This window comes from Amyelois transitella, chromosome Z (genome assembly GCF_032362555.1).
Source record: "Amyelois transitella isolate CPQ chromosome Z, ilAmyTran1.1, whole genome shotgun sequence".
NCBI classification, from domain to species: Eukaryota; Metazoa; Arthropoda; class Insecta; order Lepidoptera; family Pyralidae; genus Amyelois; species Amyelois transitella.
In genome coordinates, this window is record NC_083535.1 from 11,603,843 (window position 1) to 11,626,364 (window position 22,522).

The window sequence follows — 22,522 nt, forward strand, 5'->3', positions numbered from 1 at the left end:
TGTATATTAAACGAATCCTGAACACAATACCTCCTTTTAGTCAGTAGTTTGAAATGAAAAGGATGGTGTCATGTCAGCGAATTCAAAGGGTAAGAACTCCGTGTTCTGCGGTAGGAAATGAAAGATTTACATCAAAAAATCTTGTGCTAACCGCTTACAACCGGATTTAGCCAGCGCGATCCGGTTAATGGGAATTTTATTTCTTTTTGTGACATTTGTAAGCGAAATTACGCCATTGTATTGCATCTCCGGCCACGGCGGGGCTTTCGGAATATTTATACTACATATTTTTTTATAAGGTAAACGTTACTGAATGGTTTCGTAATGAGAAAATTGTAAAAAATATATTCTACCGTTAATCTTTTACCTAAATGGTTGCGTTCTGTTTACTTAATAGAAATTATTGAAAGAATTTTATAGTAATCATCATATTTCGATTATTATGGGAGCGTTAAACAAATTTTGTATTGAGTTTTGCTAAATGTTGATAGCTTGCATGAAAAGATGTTATTGGAGGAAGCAAAACAAGTATTTAAGGATCATGGTGTATGAAAGGATGTAGTCTCTGCTTATTTCTTAATTTTATTTGTTTGATGTCTCCTTACGCGTTATCTACTGAACTAATCTTTTTAATTTTTTATAAAAGATAATTAAGAGTCTGAATCTTTCTCGAGACTCTTTATTCAACATTTGCTACATCTAAATGACGTAGTAATTCGTCACGGTAAAAATTATGAATTCCGTGGGAATTCCAAAAAATGTGTACTCTTTCGTAGGTGGCGTTAAATTTGCACGGACCCAGCTACGGGTAAAATCTAGTGGAGAATTAAAATATAATGATATGACGTGAGAACTATTAAAATATTAACAAAAACCGTACCACGTGACGCAAGGAAATATACAGCGAAAATGTGATACAAACAATTTTAGCCGGTATTCTGTCATTCTCCCAGCAAGTATGTCCCTTATGTAACGTTCTACGAGATTTTTCGGGTTATCAACAATTTACGAAATAAACAACAAGGAAAAACCTTGCTATTCTATTCTATTTGACGGCCTCTGTGGCGCAGCGGCAGTACCTATGCTTGTCTGTCACACCGGTGGTCCCGGGTTCGAATCCCGGCCAGGGCTTCGAGGCTAACTCAATCTGTGTAATTTGTTCTGTATATATTTATTTCTTTTTTTTTTTTTTTTTTTTTTTTCATTTATTTTGGCACAAACAGTCATAAGTACAAAATAAAATATCTTATAGAACAGTATACAGTATTATAGACCAAACAGTGCCGATTAAGTAAATATTATATGAATTATAATAACTTAAAACTACGCGTGTAAACTTTGTGTTATTTAAATTAAAAGTATGTAACGGGATGCATGCATACAATTAGCATTACACAAAAATCGTAAAGAATATAAAAATAAAAAATAAAACCGAAAACAATATTAAGAAATCTGTTTCAAGATAAATTTTGTACACACTTTGTTTTTAGTGGACAACAGAGAACAGGAAAATATGTCTATGTCTGAGAAAAATTTGTTATAATTTACAATGCAGCGATGAAAAAAGTTATTTCGAGTATAATTCCCGCGAAACTGAGGTGGTACTAAAATGTTAAGTTTGCGAGAGGAGCGAAGCGGAAGTCGAGCTTTGGTTAGGAAGTTAATTTTTGATAGTAGTGTAGGGGAGTCAATAAGGCTATTAATTATTTTATGCAAAAGTGCTATGTCGAATTGGGTCCTGCGGTTCTGAAGCGAGAGGATTTTATAGTAACCAAGAGAGTCGTCATATGAAAGGTTTGTTATGTTTCTTTTCTTCTATTCCCGCATCTATCTGTAATTCATCATTCCATCTGTTGATTGAGCATCTTTTTACTTATATTTATTTTTTACTTAGATATATACTTTTATTTAACTCGCACGAAGTTCAGTTGCTTCTGATTCAGTCATGTAAAATAATCTTTGTATGTATCTGCTGCAAATATGTATATCTTTAGTATAGTAGGTACATAGGTATGTTTATTATTCATTATTTATTATCACCCACACAAAGGTTTTCTATTTAATCCAATGGATTGATAGATAATGTTATTAGCATTATGTCCGCCTATTGTACTTTACAAATTGTAATAGTTACGATAAAGAATGAATAAAAAAACACTATTGTACATTTTGACATCGATAAGGCTTCCGATTAAAAAAAAATCTGATTCACATTATAAAGGCACTGGTTCAAATCCCACCTCGGCCAATTTCAACCGGGTTAAGGCCAGATTTCCACTAAAGCGGAGAGGAGTGGAGACGATGTGAGATGTGAATTGAGTAACAAATTAGATGATGTTATTTCCACACCTCGTTTGTTTGTTTGTAATATCTTTATTGCCTAGAAATTTACACAGTAACAAGACAGAGGTTGACATGAAAAGGTTCCGTTATCGCGATTTGGCTTAATTTATATGAGAAGCTGTAAAGTCGTTTGATTTTTGTAAAGTTTATCAAAGGATTCGCGATAGGTCTGTTAAGATCGTAGCAAGTGGGAATCCATAGTGTCTGCCTACCCCAATGGGAGACGGGCATGACGGTATATACGTATGTATTATTAGAAACTGTTTAACATAGGATTTATGTTCTTAAGCAAAGTTGGCATTAGTCGTGGATTCATTCTAGACCCTTTCAAGCGGATTTGGTAGAGCGCCAAGAGATTGCTTGTAAAGCGGTTTATCTATCGATCCCATTACTCGCGCATATTTTTAACCTATCACGACAAAGTGGTGTGTTAATGTGGAAAAGATTATTGTAATTCATATAAAATCATATAATCACGTCTATATCCCTTACGAGGTAGACAGAACCAACAGTCTTGATAAGACTGATAGGCCACGTTCAGCTATTTGGCTTTAACATAGAATTGAGATTCAAATAGTGATAGGTTGCTAGCCCAACGCCTATAAGAAGAATCCCAAGTTTATTAGCCCATCCCTTTGTCGCCTTTTACGACATCCATGGGAAAAAATGGAGTGGTTCTATTCTTTTTTCTATTGGTGCCGGGAACCACACGGCATCGGCATTATTGTAATATCAGTTAAAACTCCAACGTACACAGTTTTTATGCTTTTGTTAGTTGCATGGCAGTTTTTAATTCATTAGAGAGGCTTGCTTTTATTAATTTCGTAAAAGTTATTTAGTAAAACTGAGAAACTCGGCATTTATAAATTTCGACCACCGTTCTTGCGAAATTATTGTGACTGTCGAGAAAAATGGTGTTGCAATTTCAGCGATTTACCAACATATTTCTTCTTTTGAATTCAATTTTGATGTGACCACCTGCTTTCAAAATTTCATAAGATTCGATTCAACGGATTTGCATTCCGGTCGCCTCCGCACTATTCTGGAGAAAAGCCCGGGGTATTCCTGTGACCACGAACAGGAGAAAGGTCGGGAATACTTGGTAAAATGACTTTTGCCTGAGCTCCGCAACTACTTCGGGTTAAAGAAATCTTTATTCTCATAAGAAAAATATTCACTTACATGAGAACTTAGAATCTAGGCTTTGAATATACAAATGTAGGTATGTCGTTGCGTGCAAGATGCAGTATAAGTACATTTAAAGGTAAATTGACAAACAAGTTTAGTTTATAATTAATAAAAAAACTAACTGTTATTGATGCTTATTGTATAGGTTTACTCACGATGTTTTCCCTCACCGTCAGCGTTGGGTATTAATCAAATATATCTATCTATATATGTGCTGCAAAAAGCTTAGGAAAAACTCATAGGTATTTGAAATTGTGCATCCGGAATAATAGCATATCTCTTCAAATATACTAGCTATGCCCGCGACTCCGTCCGCGTGGAACAGTTATTTTGGGCATCATTGAAGCCCTCAATAATTATCCCCGTTTTTTTTCTTATTTTCCGTTATTTCTTAGCTCCTAATAGTTGCAGCGTAATGTAATATAGCCTAAAGCCTTCATCGATAAATGTTCTATTCAAATCAAAAATAATTTATCAATTCGCACCAGTAGTTCCTGAGATTAGCGCGTTCAAACAAACTCTTCAGCTTTATAATATTTTATATATGGTATATATTACATGCTTCCTATAGTCTGTGGCCGTATACGTTCGGCATGTGGCCAAATAATAAATTTGTAATAGTATTGATTTTGTGACCGCACTTCAAATGTCATGTGGTCAGCTAACTGATGCTTTTAGCCTATTGAAATTGTATGCGTTAAATCCTGTACTGTGAATTGATAATTATTACGAGTATTTGTAAAGTAGTATTGCATATCGTAGCTAGCCGTTGTTATAATAAAAGTAACATATGAATAGGTTTAGGTGTCATGCGGTTCCCAGCACTTAAGAATAAGAGCGCACCAGACTTAGGAATAGGCTTAAACTTCTGATTCTTCTTTTACACGATAAGTGGGTAACCTGTCACTATTTGTATCTTTTAACCTTATTACAGCTGAACGTGGCCTTTCAGTCCTTACGAGACTGTTAGCACTGACTAGCCCGTATACGTAAATAATGGAAAATGTAAAAAAAGACCGGGGATAATAATTCATCCTTGAAAGCTTCAATGATGCCCACAAAACTAATCAACGCGGACGAAGTCGCGGCGCTCAACTAGTTTAGAAATAATCGGATTGTCATTTTTCAATTTACAAATATATCCGTAGCACCACCTGCGTTACAACACAAACAGACAAACATACTAAATAAAAACAACTGGGTACCTATTATTTGATTTTGCATAAAAGACTTACCTACCGAAATTTACATTGCATTCCTAATTCTCTTTGTGGATTTGTCTGTTTATAAATAGTACTCGTAATACAGATATTAAACGCTCACGTGAGGTTTTGAGCACTTTGATATAGAACCATTATAAGAAAAGAGTAATAATTAATAAAGAAAATAATGGTGCCGTGTGGTTCCCGGTACCAATACAAAAAAAAAATAGGACCACTCCATCTCTTTCCCATAGATGTCGTAAAAGGCGACTAAGGGATGGGCTTACAAACTTGGGATTCTTTTTTAGGCGACGGGTTAGCAACCTGTCACTATTTGAATCTCAATTCTATCATTAAGCCAAATAGCTGAACGTGGCCATTCCTTCTTTTCAAGACTGTTGGCTCTGTCTACTCCGCAAGGGATATAGACGTCACCATATGTATGTAAAATAATGGTATATGGTGGGATTTGAACCTATGTCTCTGTAAACGTCTCATTGAAAAACACCTAGGCCATTATAATTTTCAATTGCAATTACTCGTACAAACTTTGAGGTACAAAGTCTTAGGCGAAATTCCGGCAACAATGTTACGGAACAAATTTGCTGAAGTAACTTAAATGTGAAACAGAGCCTATTTATTAGCAAAAGCTGCATGCTCATATTTCGTGCAACTTCCTTAAAGTTTCCTTGAGTTCGCAACTTGTGGTGTGCATTATGTTGCAGCCTTCAGCTTCCACCTCAAAAATGGGGAGTTCTCAACATAGAAAACATACATAAAATCACGCATTTTTCCAGAGAGGCAGAGACTACAACTTTCACACTTGCCACGTTCTCTGCATACTTCTTTCGCTTCATCCACATTCATAACTCTCTTCATGCAAGTTTGGCGTTTTCGGGTACTCTAGACCTGACCCTTTGCCAAATTCTCAAATTTATAAATACTGGTCGTTCTGCCGCCGTGGTTTCCCGACGCCCTTCAACAACTTCAACGACTAGGGACCCATTATAAGCTCACGCACAGACCTTCTCCTTTGGTCTACTCCAGCGCTGACTAAGTTAAGTAGCTAGCTTTCCTTACTACTACTACTTGCTGCTAGAGTATTTAGCTAAACGACTGTTTAAAGACGGTCCAGTAGTTTTTGAGTTTATTCGTAACAAACAAATATACAAACATTTTCTCTGTGATAATATCAATTACAAGGTATTTGTATTTGCAAATTAAAAGTTAAAAATTATGAAGATATTTATAAAATTAAATAAGAATCACATAATAAGTTATTAATATAGTTTACGGGGTAGCTCAAAGATCAGGTTTAACTTGATCGTATGAAGATGAAATCGAAATTTATATAGGTACATACATATAATGGAAGACTAATTCTTTTAGGCGATCAAATTTGTGCCCGTAGACTAAAATAAGAATTCCAAGTATGTATATTTTTGCAAACTTTTTCCTCCATTGGATTTTACAATCCGCGCGGGAATAGAAGCAGCTGTCACTATTGGTACACACTATATTTTTACATTTATGTTGTCACGTTTTTATACCTTGCGGTGTAGACAAAGCCAAGTTGCTAACCCATCGCCTACAAAAATAATCCCAAGTTTATTAGCCTATCCGTTAGTCGCCTTTTACGGCATCCATGGGAAAAAGATGGAATGGTCCTTTATTTTAGAAGAAACCACACGGCATTAGGTTTTCTCTTTTTACTTACATATATAATCACGCTTCTTTCCCTAAGGGATAGACAGTTACTACATAATTCCACTTAGGTACTACCTTCATTTATCGGCTTAAAATATTCCGCCTTAACATTTTGGTCGCCCGCGCATAAAATTACATTACTGATCGGTAATCACTCGCGAAGAAGTTCGTGCTTTTTTCTGGAAGTCACGTAAATACAGTATACGTAGAAATATACTAAGTTATATATATAAAGATAATATATCCAATATATTTGGATTTGTAATAAAGGTATCTTTATTAGGAACTAGAGCGAAAACCATGGCTCTAAACCCTATCGTCAGTACTTACTTGTTTACTGGCATTGTCGGTGTATTTTATAATATACTAGCGACCCGCCCCGGCTTCGCACGGGTGCAAAATTCGGAAAAAATTATACATAAAACCCTTCCTCTTGAATCAATCTACCTGTTAAAAAAACCGCATCAAAATCCGTTGCGTAATTTTAAAGATTTAAGCATACAGACAAACAGACTAAAATAGCAACTTTGTTTTATATTATGTAGTGAAAAAGAAATGACAAAATTGTCTGTCTAACATGAAGCAATTACCAGTATGATATAAGGCTCCAGCTTCTTTAGCGACCTGAGCATACTGAGTAAGATTTTCGATGAACGAGATCGCGGGCAACAGTTTGTTTTGAAATATAAATAGCACTCAAAATTTACTTTAAAGTCAAGCAAGCAATTTGTGTGATTTGTCCTTATACATTTAAAGTGTTTTATTTGTTCGACTTTTCCGCCTTATCTCAGCAAACGGTGTTCTTTGAAAGTGTCCGTGCGTCGTACATTTGAAAACTTTACTGTGCCATGCCGTGCCTGGTATAAATTGCGCCAATAACCAAGGTTTTGCAACCTGGGTTCAGGAAAAGTACACAATTAATGAAGAAATATATGTCCAAATGCTTACCGTGGTTATGTACCATAGAGTCATTGGACTCTTTTCTGAGTTTCGTTCATTATCTTAAAGATTTATAGTGCGCGCAGTGACAGAAATTGAGATTTTTTTAGGCGATAGGCTTGCGAACACTGTTTGAAACTTAATACTGTCATTAAGCCATACAGCTAAATGAACGGCCTCTGTGGCGCAGCGGTAGTACGCTTGTCTGTGACACCGGAGGTCCCAGGTTCGAATCCCGGTCAGGGCATGATGAAATAAGAACTTTTTCTGATTGGCATAGGTCTTGGATGTTTATCTTTATAATTCTTTTTCATTAAATATATCGTTGAGTTAGTATCTCATAACACAAGTCTCGAACTTACTGCGAGGCTAACTCAATCTGTGTAATTTGTCCCGTATACATTTATTATTTTTAACCTCACAGACTATTTGAAACTGTCACCCCGTTAAAAATGTAATGTTGGCTAATCTTAGTAATTCCTTTTTAGACTTACAACGACATGAGAGAAGCTATTTATTCACCAACACTTTGACAACAATACAGTCTCTTTTTTCACGTCGTATAAACGACACAAGTTGAGCACTTATCAAGAGAAAATATAACCCGAAGATTCGAACCAACGTCCTCATTTCCTATTTCCTTTCCTCTCCCTCGCAATTAGTTGTTTGTCAAGACGTCCTGGAAGCCATTAATTTTGATCCCCCAGGAATAAACAGGATAAGGAATATTCGTCTTTAATCTCAAGGGTGTAAGGTATACATTCTTAATGATGTAATAGGCTAAGTGTGTGCCTGTACAGTCTTAACGGGCGAAATATGAAACTAAGCTAAAGTACTAATAAATAAGTTATTATGATACTAGCTTCTGTCTACTGCTTCACTCGCAAGTACATCACAATACTTTGTTTTATTGTCATATAATAATTACTCTTAGTATATCCAGTATTTCTACAAAGTAGTATCCAAATCGGTTTAGTTGTTTTTGCGTAAAACGAAGCGAGTAACATCTCAACATTCTTACAAACTTTCACATTTCTAATATTCCTATAAAATAACCGTTGCCTATAAAATTGATAAATAGCTATAAATTATAGTCGGTTTTCATCCCAATCTGATATACAGATTTTTGAACGTGGCCCGTCAGGCTTTCAAGACTGCTGGCTCTGCCTACCCCGCAAGGGAAACAGACGTGATTATATGGATGGATATATGACAATTAGTTTGACGGGACATGCTCCCGATTTGGTCGGGTATAAACAGCTCTAATATTTCAAGACCGTATATAGGTAACTTAAAAAAATTGAGAAACAACTTTTAATTGAATAGGTAGTTTTATAAATACAAATTCTAACACAATTTAAAACTAACAAACTTAAAACAAGAGAAATTTGAAGAATTTCATTAAAAAAAAACAACTATTACCTTTTCTTTATACATACGTACATATATCATGTCTTATTGGTATTATTCTAATTACTATAGAGCCAACCAAATCATTGAAACACTGTATCATTTGTAAACTGTTAACTGATATAATAATTTAGATATCACTTATCAAAGCTGGTATCCGTATGTTTACACTGTAACCACACAATACAGATAGTTGTAATTATTTCAAAGTCAATAAGTTTGTGTTGAAAGGGGAATAAACTTAATATTCTTCTTGTATGCGATGGGATAGCAACCTGTCAATATTTGAATCTCAATTCCATCATATCGCCAAACAGCTGAACGTGGCCTGTCAGTCTCTTCAGGACTGTTGGCTCTGTCTACCCTGCAAGGGATGTGACTATATGTATAGGTGTGTGTATGATCAAATTCCACATTTTTGTGTCCTGAAATCAAATAATGGCAAATCACCTGGCTGATTAAAATCAACAAGATTTGATTCAATATTAATTGTTTTTTTGTAATCACGCTGAGCGCGGCCGTTCGATATTTTCAAACTGTCAGCTGTGTCTACACCGCAAGGGGTGTAGACGTAATTATATTTATGTATGTTCCTCTCCATGTTTTCTCTTTACCATAAAATATTTACGAAAGTAAAAACAGAGCAGGTCCCAGAGGTCTCCATTGTGGGACTAGCATCGAACCTTGGTAACGTTGATCGTAAAAAAAGGCACTCAACATAAAGATATATAACGTAAGAAAATCTCGCGATATGAAGACAATTTAATTTGACTCCCCTATGGCTTAGTAGCGGCATTGTTGTCTTCAATCCGAAGTATCTCGGGTTCAAACATTGCGGGTTTTATTCACGAACTTTTATACTTATAAAAGTTCGTGAAAATAGGATAGATACATACTTATGTATTTCGTCTTTCTCTATCTATCCTATTTTCTTCTCTCTCTAACTCTGATAGTTAAGAGAGAGAAGAAACATAAATTATGGAAAATGCGCTGTTCTCGTGGAATTTCCGATAAACGAAGCGCACGAGCGAACCCACGACAAAAAGTTTACTTAAATATTACAAAACCTTTGCAAATCAAACTTCCGTTTAGCGATACGCAAACACGATTATTTCTACCCGATTTATATGTGAAACAATATGACATCTATTTTATTCAGGGCACGTACGCACCCCTATCAAGGTCACTGACCCCCCGCCTCAAGCTACGGGGGTGGAATTGACAAAGGTCCGATTCTTTTGATGTAATAGCAGTTGCAGGGTATAAAAAGAGACGTAAATAACAGCTTGGGTTATGTTATTTCATTGTTATTGACTTACTAGCTATTACCTAATATATAATTTAATAAACTTGGGATTCTTGTTTTAGGCGACGGGCTAGCAACCTGTCACTATTTGAATCACAATTCTATCATTAAGTTAAATAGCTCAATGTGGCCTATCAGACTTTTCAAGACTGTTGACTCTAACAACCCCGCAAGGGATATAGACGTGATTATATGATGTATGTATGTACCTAGCTAGCGTTGGTGTAGAACCATTTAAGTACAAAAAACAACGAATTAAACGCCATCTACAAAAGAACACAGGCTTTTCGGAAATCCCACGGGAACTATAGTATTAACCAGGGTGAAAGGTACAGGTATACTAAAAAATGCTGCAATGTAGTTTGTTCCGCCGTTTCTTCTACATAATATGCGCTTTGGAAGCGGTTGTAGATATAAGTCATGTGACGTAAATAAGTGACACATTGTATCCAATTTTGAAAACAATATTATTTCTTATTTCTTACTACAAGATTAATTCAGTATTCAGAAGCCGAAACTTTCTGAATTATGAACTTAATATTTACATTTATAATATATATTTAAAAATTACTTAACTTGGTGTGATTTTTATGAAAATTAAAATATATTTACGATCAGTCAATATAATTTTTAGTTGGTCATCAAAATTAGTCAAGTAATTCTGATAATTTTGTAGAAAACAAATTTTGTTTTTTTTCTTTTCGGTATTGTTTCTATTTTAGCGGGCATTGGCCTCACAAATTAATGGCAATTATTATTAAGTAGGTCAAGTTAGTTTTAGTGTTAAAATAATATTTAATTATTTTTACCCTTCGGAAGTCGGTTTCAATGATTTTTTTTTTATAATAAAACTGTTTTACTTTGTTTCAGTTCAAACACCTAGAATCCGTTCCAGGATGTTCAATAATATATTTAATGGTAAGTAAAAAGTTAAAGGTACTTTCCATCCATCCATAAAAATCACGTCTATATCCCTTGCGGGGTAGACTGGGCCAGCAGTCTTGAAAAGACTGATAGTCCACGTTCAGCTATTTGGCTTTTAGTTAGAATTGAGATTCAAATAGTGACAGGTTGCTAGCCCATCACTTATAAGAAGAACCCCAAGTTTATAAGCCTATCCCTTAGTCGCAAAGGCATTTAACGTAAAAAGCCTATGCAGAGGCTTGTCTAACGGAGCGAGAGCCGACATAATGATCAACGGAAGTATTTTTACATTCGAAACCCAGACGGCTTTATTGAACCTAGAAGTGTTCTAGATAAACTCAGTCATAGTTCAATTCGCTAAGTTCAATTTTAGTTAAATTTTTTTTTATTTGATACGTCACTTAAGAGGCGAACTAAAGCAATAATCACATCAGAGGAAAAGTTAAAGCTCTCTTGCTTAGTGTGCCCGCTGGTTTAATTTCGCGAAAATTGCCAAAATCCATCACAGGAAACTTTAGGCGATAGGCAAGCAACCTACCAGTTTTGAATCATACATACATATAATCACGTCTATGTCCCTTGCGGGGTAGACAGAGCCAACAGTCTTGAAAAGACTGAATGGCCACGTTCAGTTATTTGGCTTAATGATAGAATTGAGATTCAAATAGTGACAGGTTGCTAGCCCATCGCCTTAAAAAGAAGCCCAAGTTTGTAAGCATATCCTTTAGTCGCCTTTTACTACATCCACGGGAAAGAGATGGAGTGATCCTATTCTTTTTTGTATTGGTGCCGGGAACCACACGGCAAAAAGAATATTTAAGAATATTAATTAAATAATTCAGCCAGCTAACTGAACGAAGCTTTTTAGTCTTTCAGTCTCCCAGTAAGAGCGAAAGACGCAAAGCATACGCATCTTTATAAATGTCCCTAATGATTACAAGTTATTTGATAACTCAGTTTTCATTCTAGTTTTAATGTATTATCTCGCTTTACTTACAAGTAAAATCGGCATTTCTTTATTCATACATACATATAATCATATCTATATCCCTTGCGGAGTAGACAGAGCCAACTGTCTTGAAAAAACTGAAAGGCCACGTTCAGCTGTTTGGCTCAATAATAGTATTGAGATTCAAATAGTGACAGGTTGCTAGCTCATCGCCTAAAAGAAGAATCCCAAGTTAAAACGAATATCCTTTAGTCTATAAAATTGAAATCAATCGGCGTCAAAACAATTGTGTAAACGATAAACAGTCGACGTGATAAAGTCATCAGTCCCATTCATAAAAAAAAAATAATGTACCGAAAATATCGCGATTTCTATTCGTTACAATCAGAAAATTTGTATGAACATAAATCTCCAAATGCTATCGAGTTTAGATATGACAAAATAAAATTTACATTTCGAATTCAACTTTCAGTAAAATATTCACTGAGTCTACGAGTCGGGGAAGTTCACGCAAATGTTATCTTTAACTTTCAACTATATTCGATTTTGATGTTGAAGGAAATACGATGATATGAGATCATAGGTGACAAACTATAGTTCGCGTAAAAGGTTGCGTTATTCTTTGTCCTAGCATTAGTTCTGGTTGTATTGTCATTAAAGAGCAGCGTGTCTAGTTTAAAAACTTTCGCTGTATCGCTTTTTATTATGACATTAAACGGGACAGCGATATTTTAGTAGAGTTGATGTGTCAACCGAAAAAGAAGATTTATCAAATTTACCAAAATAGAAAGTATTAATTTCTGTATGTTATTGCCTCAAATAATACATAGGTATGTAAATGTTTAGTTGAGGTTTATAATATAGTAAGTATGTAATATTTTACATTATTTATTATCACCCACACAAAGGTTCTCAGCTTAAACTAATGGTAGACTGTTACTTAATGCTATTAGCATTAAGTCGGCCTATTGTTCTTTACCAATTCTTATTGTTACAATAAAGAAAAAATAAAAAATCAATTAAAATAAACCTTTTTTTTCTTATTATTCAGTTTTATTGATACTTATCTGTATTGATTTTTACATGTTCAGGAAACTTTTCTCCGTTTCGGTAGAATAAAAATGATGAAAATTTTAACGTCGTGGAAAAGATAAATAGGTTTATTCTTTAGAAACTTTTAAAACACACTCATATTCTAGTTTATTTCTGCCGCAAGCTACAATATATTTGCCATAACGACTCTGCGTTAACTTATATTACATACCTACCTACCGAACTAAATGGTGCTTTCATTGCGAGCGTTTCTGGCGCAATTGCAACGTTCCTGTCCCCTGATGGTAGGAGTCCTGGATTTGATGCTCGGTTAAAACCAGACGGAGAAACCTTCTTTCTATTTGACCTTACTGGATTAAGTAGTTAGCGCTGGGATTAAGAAACTTAGTTTGGAGTTACGTAAATCTTTGGGATCTGATCTTTGAACTTGAAGATTAGATTATTTATATTGACGAGCGACGTAGCGACTGCCACCTGACTTCTTAATTGATGACAGGAAAAAAATAGTTTTACAGAAAGATCATTGAGAGGAAACCTGCACATTCAGGCAAATGCATATGTGACCATGATAATGATTGACGGCCTGTGTGGCGCAGCGGTAGTACGCTTGTCTGTGACACCAGAAATCCCGGGTTCGAATCCCGGCCAGGGCATGATGGGAAAAGAACTTTTTCTTATTGGCCTGGGTTTTGGATGTTTATCTACATATATAAGCATTTATTATAAAATAAAGTATCGTTGAGTTAGTATCTCGTAATACAAATCTCGAACTTACTTCGAGGCTAACTCAATCTGTGTAATTTGTCCCGTATTTATTTATGATCCAATAGGGGTTAGGTTACCATGCCAAGAATGTGGACGTCAGACGGGAGTTGCTTCGTATAATAAATAAAAAAACGGGGTGAGCTAAATAAAACCGTTTAAAAACCTGACTTACGCATCCAGTATCTTAACTATAGGCATACCCCGTCTCCTCTCTAGTAGAGGCGATATAACCGGGACAAAAGCGATCACCATGATGAGTGGATTTCGTTAGTGTCCGTTCCATTTGGAATTATAGGATGATTTACTTGGCACCCTTCGGTGTCTACCCACTAAGATTCAATTTACATAAATTGATTTAATTAAACGCGGGACGATGTAAGGCCGTGTTAGTTAGAGCATCGGTGATAAAGAGGTTAAGTCATACGGACTAAAAGTACCTATGCACGTTTAATGAACAAATTAAATGTACTAATAATTAATTAATTACTGTGTAAATTTCTATGCAATAAAGATATTACAAATAAACAAAAGTACGGATTCGAAATTTCAAAAATCAGAACATCCTACTAATATTATAAATGCGAAAGTTTGTGAGTATGTCAGGATATCAGTATAGATGTTTGTTTCTCTTTCACGCAAAAACAACTGAACCGATTACGATGAAATTTGGTATGTAGGTAGCTGAAAACCCAGAATAACATATAGGTAGGCTACTTTTTATCCCAGTGTCCCCGCGGGAATGATTCCACGCGCACGAAGTGGCGGGCGGCCTCTAGTTTTTATTATATTTTAAGTGCTCAAAAACAGATATTTTAAACAGAGTGGTGAGGATGCAACTGGTGAAGAGATAAATAGAATTGACTGGTAAACATTGTTTTTTTATTTTCGCCACCAGATAAGCATGGTATCTTTTCACAGAAAACTACGTACGTTTGAAGGTTTCTGGTTTGGCGAAAAGTTTATAATCCTATACTTATATTACGTTTATTAATATAAAATAATCACTCACTATTCACTTTTTTTACCCGACAGCGTTCTGACAGGGAACGAGGGAAAATAGACTGTAGCTTTGTCTTCGCAGTATTCTTTAAATAAGTTCCTAGTAATACAGTCAGGTTAAATTGTACGTAACCAAGACTTCCGTGATCCAGTTTCAAAGGCAACCGAGCTCATCCCGACTCATGGTAAAAAGAAACACCCTGTAACATCTGTCAACTGGATTCATAAAGCAGCACTCCAGGATGAACGCCCTAAATGATTAATTTTCATGAAAGACACCGCGGGGATGCCATATTTTATTTTTTCTTATTCTTCGGTTTAATATTCTTTGTAATAGGTTGTAATCTGTTTTAAGGTTGTATTGTGGAGCGGACTGATGTTGTTTTTTTTTCTTTTTAATTTTATTTTTATGTTTTCCGTTTCGCTATATTGTAAGTGTAATAAAAATTTTACAATACAATATCTGCGTGTTATTTAATACGTTCGCATATATCATAATTCTTTACCGGGAACTTCGCTATTTTGTTCCTATGTTTTATGTTTGTTCAAATTTTATTTTACACGAAAAATTTTTATTTTGTGTGTAAAAAAGATCCATCCAACCGATTCATCGTTGGTCAAGTAACAACGAAACATACGAAACTATGTGTCTAATTGAAAACTTGCCTTTTTACATGTTGGTATAAATAGAAAATAAGTATAATAATCCTGAAATTCTGAACGTCGACCGTTTTACAAAGATAATGATTCGCAGAAAATTTTACGTAGCAAATTTTCGGTATCCAAAATGAAGTTGTATTTTCAAAGGTGAATTTGTTATACTTGTTATTTTTCCTTCTAACTTTAGTTACGCGCTGAAGAGGAGCCCTAGGCCTTTGACGATAAGTCCTGGTTTACACGAAGCGACTCCCGTCTGACCTCAGCAACCATCGCTGAGGAACCTAACGCATATTGTAAAGCGGTTACACATCTATTATGCCGTGTGGTTCCCGGCACTTATACAAAAAAGAATCGGACCACTCCATCTCTTTCCTACGGATGTCGTAAAAGGCGACTAAGGGATAGGCTTACAAACTTGAGATTCTTTTTTTGGCGATGGGTTAGCAACCTGTCACTATTTGAATCTCAAGACTGTTGGCTCTGTCTACCCCGCAAGGGATATAGACGTGACCATATGTATGTATGTGTTACACATCTAGTTGCGTGTTATGTTACCTCACGATGCGTTCTCTCGCCTTAAAAGCAACGGTTAGTACTCAAACTAAAGTACATAATTCAGAAAAGAAACAGTTGATCTTAGACAGGATTTGAATCTCCATGGGTATCACGCTGTTTACTCGAGCACCTTAACGTTCCACCTCAGACCATCACCTCAATTTGTTATACATGTTAAAACATAACATAACATAAAATTACGCCACTTTCCCGAAAGGGTAGGCAGAGACTACATCTTTCCACTTTCCACGATCTCTGCATACTTCCTTCGCTTCGGTTTCGGGTACTCTTGACCTGACCCTTTACCAAGACGTCCTTAATTTGATCAAGATACGTTCGTCTTGGTCTTCCCACTCCGACCTTTTCCTTAACACTCGTTGTATATCTGCTTAGTCAATCTACTTTCACTCATCCTCTCCACATGACCAAACCATCTTAACATATACCTATTCCTGTAACTACATCTTATTCAAATACATGTTATTCGAAGGTAATTTACGAAGGTACCGTGTTACGTCTAGGAAATTGTGCGCACATCAAACGTAACAAATTATACGAACATACCTCTCCTTTAAACACGAACAGAAAGTTACTGTAATCGATGGTATCCTATGGATAATTATTCTTATGTAGGGGACATTGTACCGAATGTAATCAGAGTTCTATCTCTAATGCGTCAGTAATGACACGTTTTGACTCCTGTAGGTACTCTCCATCTATTTATTTATTTATTAGGTACACAAAAAAGTTTTACAACAAAACTTAATATAAATATAAACAATAGACACATGGCCAGTTGTAAAACCAAAAACAAGTGTTCTAATCATCATCATTAATTGCTGACTAAATTCTGTCAAAGCGGCATGTATGGTTCATTCATTAATTTATATTATCACGTCTATAGCCCTTGCGGGGTAGACAGAGCCGGCAGTCTTGAAAGACTGAAAGGCCACGTTCAGCTGTTAAGCTTAACGATAGAATTGAGATTCGAATAGTGACAGGTTGCTAGCCTATCACCTAAAAGATTTCCAAGTTTAAAAGCCTATCACTTAGTCGCCTTTTACGACATCCATGGGAAAGAGATGGAGTGGACCTATTCTTTTTTTATATCGGTGCCGGGAAACATATGCGTGGTAGAGACGACATAATACTTCCTTCTCTTTCACTCTTATACATATTCACATACAATACAATACTTAAGTCTCGGTAATATTTTCTTTTTAAGTCTCGTCACAGATTATTTTGCTTTGAAAATCGCTGGTTTGAAGAGTCCTTTAGAACCTCTCGTGAAAATGAGACTTATACGTATTTTATCATTCCATTTTAGGCTAATATTTCTTAAGCTTATAATGTTATGTTGTTTTTACTGCTGAAATATGTTTTTGTAATAGAAATTCTGTTTTATAATGAAATAATGTTAAGAGAAAGAATTTGAGATTTTCATATTTATTACTTTTTGTTGAGTTTGATTGCCTACCTTTTGTTATTGTCGAATCTTAATAGATACATATATATTGTCACATCTATATCCCTTGTGGGATAGACAGAGCCAACAGTCTTGAAAAACTGGAAGGCCACGTTCAACTGTATGGCTTAATGATTGTGATTCAAATAGTGACAGGTTGCTAGCACATCATCTACAAGAAGAATCCCAAGTTTGTAAGTATATTTCTTAGTCGCCTTTTACGACATCCTTAGGAAATATATGGAGTGGTTTTTTTAAAGTGGCGCTAACCACACGGAAATTTAATAATATTTTTATTAAATTTTCTCAAGCTCAGTGCAATTCATAAAACCCTAATTAAATAGAATAAGTATTATTAGAAAAAAATATTGAACGTACAATTTTTCTTACTGATTGAAAACTAAACATAATCCTTTTTCAAAGTTGTTTAAATAACTTTATAACTGTATTAATAGTCAAATAGTAATGAGTGTGGAGAGGTCTGTAAGAATCTTAGCAAGTGGAAATTCATAGTCTCTGCCTACCCCAACGGGAGACAGTCATGATGGTACTTACGTATGTGCATGTAGTTTTAGAAAAATTTGGGAACTTACAAATAAAGATACGAGGCCTACGAAATACGTGTAGTATATACTATACATACATATGGCCACGTCTATATTCCTTGCGGGTTAGACAGAGCCGACAGTCTTGAAAAGACTAAATGGCCACGTTCAGCTTTTTGGCTTAACGATAGAATTGAGATTCAAATAGGTTGCTAGCCCATCGCCTAGAACAAAGAATCCCAAGTTAGTAAGCCTATCCCCTAGTCGCCTTACGTAATACGTGTAGTATACAGTACACTATATTATAAAGTCTGTTGAAAACGAAAGTCACTGACACAGCCAAGCGCGTCAGCTCACTGAAGTGGCAGAAAGCTAGTCTTATAGCACGTAGTACGGAAAGCCGATGAATCAGAAAAATGTCAAGAAAAATACACTAGAAGAGTAAAAGTTTTACTTTCATTAAATTTTTAACCTTAAATATAAAACTTCGTTTCATTCATATAGTTCACCTACAGGGAACGTTCAGCGGCATGGTTTTATGATAATATCGCTAGCCCATCCCTTAGTCGCTATTTACGTCCATGATAAAGGCACGGAGTTTTTTTATTGTAAAGTGCAGGAAACGAAAATGAGATTCTTTCTAAGACGTGACTATTATCTTAATACAACTAATAAATAAAAAAAATTAAGTCAGTTTGTACTGAACTCATCGTTTTGGAGTCATTTCGGGAGATTGGCTTGACATAAAAACATGATGTTGGCAAATATATAATACATGTACAATCTAGTATTCATTTTTAACTTACAAATAATTCTTCAAAACAATCTAAAAAAAATTATAAACTGTAATACATCGAACACACATATCTCTATTATATGTTCTAGACGCCGTCATTTTAAATGGTTTTAATTTGTTTTGAGTGCTTATTTTCATGAATAAAAAAATTGTAGCTAAAAATAAGGTTATATTAACATCGGAAGCACACAATAATGGCCCATGAAAACATCACGGTGCTACAGGTCCCGTAGGTGTATTCCCTTTGGGTCTTTTTGTTTTTATTAATTTATTCTTTATTGTAACAATTACAATTTCTGAAGTAATAGGCAGACAATGCTAATTATTAATAATTTGTATCACCTATCTTAAAATAAGTAAATTTTTAAAAGGGAAATTGCATAATAAAGGACTTTACTTTATGTGATATGTACGTATGTAAAATTAAAAAGAAAACAGTTAAACGGATTTAGCTTCAATTTGGCCCAGGTTGGGTGACACTGTGGCTTTTTGAAAAATTGATAAATAAATAAATATATACGAGGCAAATTACACAGATTGAGTAAGCCTCGAAGTAAGTTCGAGACTTGTGTTACGGAATACTAACTCAACGATACTATATTTTATAATAAATACTTATATAGATAAACATCCAATATCCAGGCCAATCAGAAAAAGTTCTTTTCTCATCATGTCCTGGCCGGGATTCAAACCCGGGACCTTCGGTGTCGCAGACAAGCGAAATACCATTACGTCACAGAGGCCGTCATTGATAGTATAAAGACAATCTTTATTTGGTCTTGTTTTGTTTAAGTTAAGAGAAGTCGTGGGTTAAGTTATAGACACAAGACCAAGTCAGAGCAAGTAGCCGCTAGAGAATAGCGAGCTACTTAACTTGGTGAATGCTGATAGTCCTAAGGTGAAGACCCGTGAAGAGGGGTGCACGGTAGACCATAGCGACACGACGTCACATTAGCCTATCCCTTAGCCGCCTTTAATGACATCCATGGGAAAGAAATGGAGTAATCCTATGTCTAAAGTCACGACATATCATCACATGATAACATGAGTTATCCTAAAAACATTATATAACCGGGGCAATAGTAAAGTGGCATAGAGAATACACCAATCCGAATATTATTTTACATAAACCTTCCTTCAGCCACAAATGTGAGCGAGACCGAGCTATAGGATATCATTACGGTGTGAAAAGAGATGGATATAACAATGTCATCTGGGAAACCAGGTAATCCCGACTCGAATCCTTAATAAAGCCTTAAGGGGCCTGGCGCGGGCACACACGGGTAATAGACATCATGATTAATTTTCTTAGGGTGACCACATAACAATAGAATCTAGCAAAAGATAGGAGTAACTAAATTAAGTTTAAGGCCAGTATTTTTTTATTTTTATTAAAATATATTTATATATTGTATTAAAAGAATGGGCTTATAAACTTGGGGTTTCTCTTTTGGGGGATGGGCTAGCAACCACGCAAAATCTCGAAGAAACTGGAAGGTCACGTTCTGTTGTATGACTTCATGATGGAATTGATATTCAAATAGTGTTACTATTTGAATATTAGAAAGATATCTCTGCTTACAAAATTCTACAAAGGGGCACAATTTTATTTTTGTACGTTCAATTAATATTTTCATTGATAGGGATGTCTAGAACGAGGCAAATGAAATTTTTTTCTTAGCAGTGGTTGTAAATAGATATAAAAAAATGTACCTATTATTATATATTTTTAAAAAAAACATGGTTCTCTATTGTATAATCTTGTCCACAGTTAGAATGACGGTGCCTTGCGAGCGTAGGGCGGTGGCGTGCGTCCTGCTTACCATCATGGCGGTGGTGGCGGCCGCTTCCTACGACCGGGAGAGATTAGAGATTGCGAAGCAGATCCTGGAGGAAGTACCACTCACTGATGGGTGAGCCTTGTTATTGTATTCTTATCCACAGTAAGAATGGCCGTAGTCCTGCTTACCATCATGGCGGTGGTGGCGGCCGCTTCCTGCGACCGGGAGAGATTAGAGATTGCTAAGCAGATCCAGGAGGAAGTACCACTCACTGTAGGGTAAGCCTTTTAATTGTATTGTCGTATCAACAGTAAAAATTGTGCCGGTCCTGCTTACCATCATAATGATGGTGGAAGCCGCTTCTTACGACCAGGAGTGATAAGAGATTTCCAAGCAGATCCTGGAGATGAAAGCCTCATTGGCCCTGCTTACCACCATGGAGGAAATGGCGACCACAAAGCTGGTGGAAGTTCTTTATTAACGGGCAAAAAATTGAACGGTCCTATTCTGAAATGCCGATACAATTCTCAAGACCATCGTTATGAAACGCGAAAAGAGAATATTAGAAATTCAACTAGCAGACAGAGGAGTTGTTTGAACTCGTTGTACAAACAAAGTCAGCTTTGTTATAGTGGTATAAATGTTTTGCTTTACGCGATCGGCGAGGTTTCCGTCCATTTTTTTTTTAATTTTCTTTGTTATACAGACGAGTTGTATAGAGCGTCGGTGGTTGAACGAAAGATGCATTGGGAGGTTCAAATCCTACCAACGACATATTACAAATGGTACCCGTGCGAAGCCGGGGCGGGTCGCTAGTTATATCTCTCTGTATATATATATATATATACGTATATACGGTTGGATGCAGATAAAACACCTCTCTCTCTTTCTGTCTCTCTCTCTCTCTCCCTATATACATATTTATCTGCATCCAACCGTACATATGATTGCTAACTGATGCCCGAAAAAATGGTGGGGAACCTGCCCATTCAGGCACTATGATTATCTACAACCCGAAATTTTCACGTGAACAGGAATTAGCGGGAGTTTTACGAGTACGTGCAAAAAAAATAATCACGGGCGAACTCTATGGTATAGTAAACTCAGTCAGCATTCGACGATTTTTTCAGACCATATTTTATTTTCCTTGTTATACTGAATAGTTGTTACTTGCTCAGAAATAATTGTACTTTTACTGTGAGACCAAGGAATTCCTATTGTATCGTTGACCTTTTATTTTAACCGAAAAACATTAAAAAAAAGGATTTGATCTAGGTAAAACAGATATTGCAATTTTGAATTGACTTTGGGTACAACGAACTGAGGAAGGCATCATTTAGTCAAGTCAAAATTACTAGCATCTTTGAATTTAAGATAACTTGTGAAAAGAGCTTTTGTCATAGATTTTGAGAAAATTTTGAGGCTTAATTATCGAATTATCTTATTCTAAAAGTTGTATAGGCTATTTCAAAATATGTTAAATGAAGACATAGATACAATTTTATGTACCTACTGTCTTGGTTCTACACGTTAACGACGTGATTCAAACTCTAAAAACAATAATAAAACTAAAACATTGTTTCCGCTTGATCAGTTATTTATCGTTACCCGAAACCAGCGAACCACAATACAGTTATGTTGTGTTAACTGCGGATAATATATATAGTTAGATACCCAAAATAATCATTTTTTATTCGGATGCAATTTCTTGATAGCCAGTATTTTTTTCAGATTCGATTGGCAGAGAATAATATGTTTTTTATATTAATTAATATTAAAAAAATAATTTTAAAATCGCATAAAGATTTAAATAAATAAGTAATTAAATTTAGACATCTCATAAAGATTTTTAGTTATGTAGAATATTGCATTCCGATTAATTCTCTTTTTATTCTATACCATTGTACATATATACATACATACATATGGTCACGT

At 35.4% G+C, this 22,522-nt stretch overlaps 1 protein-coding gene across 1 annotated transcript in view; it reads left to right on the plus strand.

The window, feature by feature from the left end:
* Positions 1-22,522, plus strand: part of LOC106133812 (dipeptidase 1) — a 122,905-nt gene that overhangs the window by 16,580 nt on the left and 83,803 nt on the right. Inside the window, exons 2-3 of the mRNA XM_060953775.1 lie at positions 10,966-11,013; positions 20,578-20,719. Coding sequence (XP_060809758.1) covers positions 10,966-11,013; positions 20,578-20,719 — 190 coding nt within the window. The remainder of the gene's footprint in view (positions 1-10,965; positions 11,014-20,577; positions 20,720-22,522) is intronic.